Here is a 4,637-nt window from a genome sequence, read left to right as displayed (position 1 = left end):
GATCACTGGCTGGCTCCTCCCCGGCCCCAGCCTAAAGCCTCTGGCCGAGGGTTTAGGCCTGGGCCGGGGCACCCCCAGCTCCCCGCCTCCGCTGCCGCCATCGACGATCACTGGCTGGCTCCTCCCCGGCCCAAGCCTAAAGCCTCTGGCCAAGGCGTTAGGCCTGGACTGGGGACTCCCAGCTCCCGCCTCAGCTGATCGCTGGCTGGCTCCGCCCTGGTTCCCCACCTCCGCCGCCATCAGACATCAACAATCGCTGGCTGGCTCCTCCCCGACCTAAGCCTAAAGCCTCTGGCCAAGGCTTTAGGCCTGGGCCAGGGCACCCCCAGCTCCCCTCCGCCGCCGCCATCTATGATCGCTGGCTGGCTCCACCCCGGTTCCCCCTGCCATCACCGCCATCAACCATCACTGGCTCAACGATCGCTGGCTGGCTCCTCCCTTACCCAGGCCTAAAGCCTCAGTCTGTGGCTTGGAGCCAACATATGCAAATTAGCCGCCATCTTGGTTGTCAGTTAATTTGCATATACTCACTGATTAGCCAATGAAAAGGGTAGCGGTCGTACGCTAATTACCATGTTTCTCTTTATTAGTGTAGATGTGTTTTTGAACTAAGTTTTCCTGGAACAATGATTTTTTAAAAGACAACAATACACTGTTTTAAATCTGTATTAATTTATGGATTTTATACTAAGTATACCTGACTTATATGCACAGATTCAAGGTTATTTTGCTCTAGTTTATGTCTTGTACACAAACATAACTGTAGCTCAAAAAAAGCAAAAACAATGAAGCAAACATATATATGTACTTATTTTCAGTAGCCTAAGAGTGGGGAATGGGAGAATGGAAAGTTGAATGATACAGTTTAGACTAATTCTTATTTAGCTGATGGACCAGTGGATCACAAAACAGCAAGATTAGACCATTTTAAAAGACATAATACCATGCCATAAAATGAAAGACACTTTTTGAACACAGGTAAAAAAAAAAAGAAAGCACTTAAAAAAAAACCATACTTTAATAGCATCTTTGGCATCTACCACAGCAAGGTCTCGAAGGGCCCAAGCAATTTGCCTTTTGTAGAAATCTCCTTTATCAGATTTCTTGACTTTGACCACCTTCACCTGCACAGGGCGTTCAGTTGTCACTGTTGAATGAAACACACACTTACATTAGAAATATTATTCACTTACTCATTTGTCATTCATTCATTCACTCATTGCAAATATAGCTGTCAGGTGCCTATACACTGTACTAAAAAAGGAGCAATATTTCATAACAAATGCTATGACTGAAGAATACTCAGAATACTAATGAAAAATCCTAAATCATACTAGAGGGCCAGAGGCAGACTGCTTGAGAAATGAAGCTCTTAAAACTCAACAAGAAAAAAGAGCTGATTAAAAAATGGGCCAAAAACCTTGACACCTCACCAAGAGGAGACACAGGTCACAAAGAAGCATATGAAAACATGCTCCACAAATTAAAACAATAAGCTAGCACTACACATCTATTAATGTGGCCAAAATCTGAAACACTGACAATACAAAATGCTGGCGAGGATGTGGAGCAGCAGGAATTCTCATACATTGCTGGTGGGAATGCAAATAGTACAGTCACTTTGGAAAACAGTTTCTCGGTTTCTTACAAAACTAAATATACTCCTACCATACAATCCAGCCATTGTGCTCTTTGTCATCTACCCAAAGGAGCTGAAAACAAATGTCTGCACAAAAACCTACACACTGATGTTTATAGCTGCTTTATTCATAATTGCCAAAACTTGAAAGCAACCAAGATGTCCTTCAGTAGGTGAGTGGATAAATTGTGGTATATCCAGACAATGGAATGTTATCAAGAACTAAAAAGAAATGAACTATCAAGCCAGGAAAACACATGGGTGAACTCTAAATGCATAGCATTAAGTGAAAGAAACCAATCTGAGAAGGCTACATATTGTGTGATTCCAACTATATGACATTCTGGAAAAGGCAACAATATGGAGAGTAAAAAGATCAATGGTTGCCAGGAGTGAGGGAGAGATGAACAGACAGAATGCAGAGAAGATTTTTAGGGCAGGGAAAATACTCTGTATGATACTTTAATGATGGATATAAATCATTATGCATTTGTCCACAACCACAGACAGTACAATACTAAGAGTGAATCCTAAAGGTAAACTATGGACTTTGGGTGACTGTGATGTGTCAGTGTAGGTTTGTTTTGGTAGCAAATATACCGCTATTGTGAGTGGTATTAATAAAGGGAGAGCTATGTATGTGTGGGGGCAGGAAGGGGTATATGGAAAATTTCTATCTCCCTCTCGATTTTGTTGTAAACTTAAAGTGCTCTAAAAAATAAAGTCTTAAAAAGTATATTAATGCTATGGTAGGATCAAAAATCTAGGAATAAAGCCTTTACAACCATATACCTTACTGAAAGGCATTACAAAAAGACCCAGATACATGGAGAACTACACCATGTTCCTGGAGAAGACTCAATTTAAAAATGCAAGATCTCTACAAAGTGAACTACAGATTCAAAACAATTCCAATAAAAACCCCAACAAAATCTGGAACTTGACAAGTTGATTCTAAAATTTAGGTGAAAGAATAAAGTACCAAACAAGATAAAATAAAAACCAAATGTAAGAAAAAACCCAGAAACAGATACACTCACACTTATCACTACAAACATGAACACAACAAATTAAAGACTATAATGTAAAAGGTAAAATTATAAAACTTTTAGAAAATAATATAGGTGAAAACTTTCATTACTCTAGGATAGGGAAGGATATTTTAAGTAAAACACCAAAAGGGGAAGAAGGAAAAAATCAGATTGATTAATTTGATTTCATTAAAATAATAAATTTCACTAAAAGACATCATAAAAAGTGAAAACATAAGCCACAAACTGGGATGCATATAAACAACAAAGGATTAGTATCCAGATTATATAAAGAACTTAAAACAGCAAAAGGACAAGCAACACTACAGCAAAATGAGAAAAAGATCTTAACAGGCAAATTTCTTTTTTTAAATTGATTTTTAGAGATAGAGTCAGAGAAAGAGAGAGAGCGAGATCAATTTATTTTTCTACTTATTTATGCATTTATTGATTGATTCCTGTACATGCCCTGACTGGGAATCGAACCCGCAACTTGGCTTATCCAGACAACTGAGCTTCCTGGCCAGGGCCAACAGGCACATTTCTTAGACAAGGAAACTAAATAGATAATACATTTGTGAAAAGAGGCTCAATCTCATTATTAATTAAGGAGATCCAATTTAAAACCATAATGAAATACTATTTCACAACCACCAGAATGAAAGTATTAATAGTCTGTAAAAACCCAAGTATCATGGTATGGTTAGTCGTCATTTTATATATATAAAATAGAAATTCTTTTGTATCTACTCAATACTCAATTTAAAAAATTTTTTTTAAGAATAAATTTGCTGGTCCAACAGTTTTTCAGCTAGAGAAACAATGAGAATATTTTAAAAAGGAAAAAAAGTCCTCTAGAAAATAAAAGAATGCCAAACAAGAACTTTTTCTTACTACATACCCACCTGTGGCACACAAAAAACAGTTCTTTTTCTTTTTTCCTGCTTTGCAGACATTGACAATACTCAGTAGGCGTTCATCATTTGGTGTAAAAATGTCTCTTTGTAACGCATGCTTGATTGCTGTCATCTTTACTCAGCTGAAAAGATTCGGAATATATATATTAAGCTCATTCTCAAAATCATTCTATCTTACATTGTTCCATTTATGATAAAAATTATCTTATTTATGGCTAATAAGCACAGGAAGAATGATTTAATACATTAATATACCTACATCATAAAAATAAAAAGCTGAAAAAGAAATTAGAGATCCAGTGTTATCAAACTCTAAAATCTTTGGAAGTGCTCACCAAATATAATATAAAATAAAAAGTTAAGGAAAAAATTTAAAAACTCATGCTCAATCTTTAAATATAAATTTCTTATATAAAGATCTCTTACCACTCAATTACAACTCAACAGTAAAAAGACCAATAGCCCAATTAAGAACTGAGAAAAGGATTTAAAAATTTTTTTTTTACTGATTTCAGAGAGAAGAAGGAAGAGGGAGATAGAAACATCCACGAGACCCAGATCAGCGCCTCCTACATGCCCCCTCCCAGGGACTGAGCCTGGAACCCAGGCATGTGCCCTGACCGGGAATGGAATCAGCAACCTCTTGGTGCCTGAGTCGACACTCAACCACTGGGCCACACGGCCGGGCAAGCAAAGCATTTTAAGCACATGAAAAGATGGTCCACATCATTAACATTAGAAAAATCTAAATCAAAACCACAATGAGATACCTATCACTTTACACCGACTAGGGTGGGTAACAGTGAAAAGACAAACGCTGGTAAAGATGTGGAAAAAAAGGAACTCTCATACTGGCTATTATAAAATGGTGCAGCCACTTTGGAAAATAGTTTGGCGATTCCTCAAAAAGTTAAATATGGACTTAATATATGATCCAGCAATTCCACTCCTAGGTATATACCCAAGAGAATTGAACATTTACGTCCACACAAAAACTTGTACATGGTCATAGCAGCATTATTCACAATAGCCAAAAAGTGGAAACAACTC

The 4,637-nt window shown here is 37.6% G+C and overlaps 1 protein-coding gene across 4 annotated transcripts in view; it reads right to left on the bottom strand.

Moving 5' to 3' along the window:
- LOC102258646 (exocyst complex component 1) overlaps window positions 1–3,714 on the bottom strand; it is a 50,543-nt gene extending 46,829 nt beyond the window's left edge. For 2 of the 4 annotated variants that reach the window (XM_005877167.2, XM_005877169.2), the window contains exons 1-2: window positions 3,576–3,714; window positions 1,017–1,147 (exon numbers count right to left, since the gene is read on the bottom strand). In XM_005877167.2, coding sequence (XP_005877229.1) covers window positions 1,017–1,147; window positions 3,576–3,699 — 255 coding nt within the window. In that variant the 5' untranslated portion in view covers window positions 3,700–3,714. The remainder of the gene's footprint in view (window positions 1–1,016; window positions 1,148–3,575) is intronic. The other 2 variants (XM_005877166.2, XM_005877168.2) reach the window with 1 other exon arrangement.
- Window positions 3,715–4,637: the final 923 nt, after the last annotated feature.

The sequence above is a fragment of the Myotis brandtii genome, unplaced genomic scaffold (genome assembly GCF_000412655.1).
Source record: "Myotis brandtii unplaced genomic scaffold, ASM41265v1 scaffold51, whole genome shotgun sequence".
NCBI lineage: Eukaryota > Metazoa > Chordata > Mammalia > Chiroptera > Vespertilionidae > Myotis > Myotis brandtii.
Note: the sequence above shows the minus strand (reverse complement) of the source record. Positions and strands in the feature narration are given on the sequence as shown.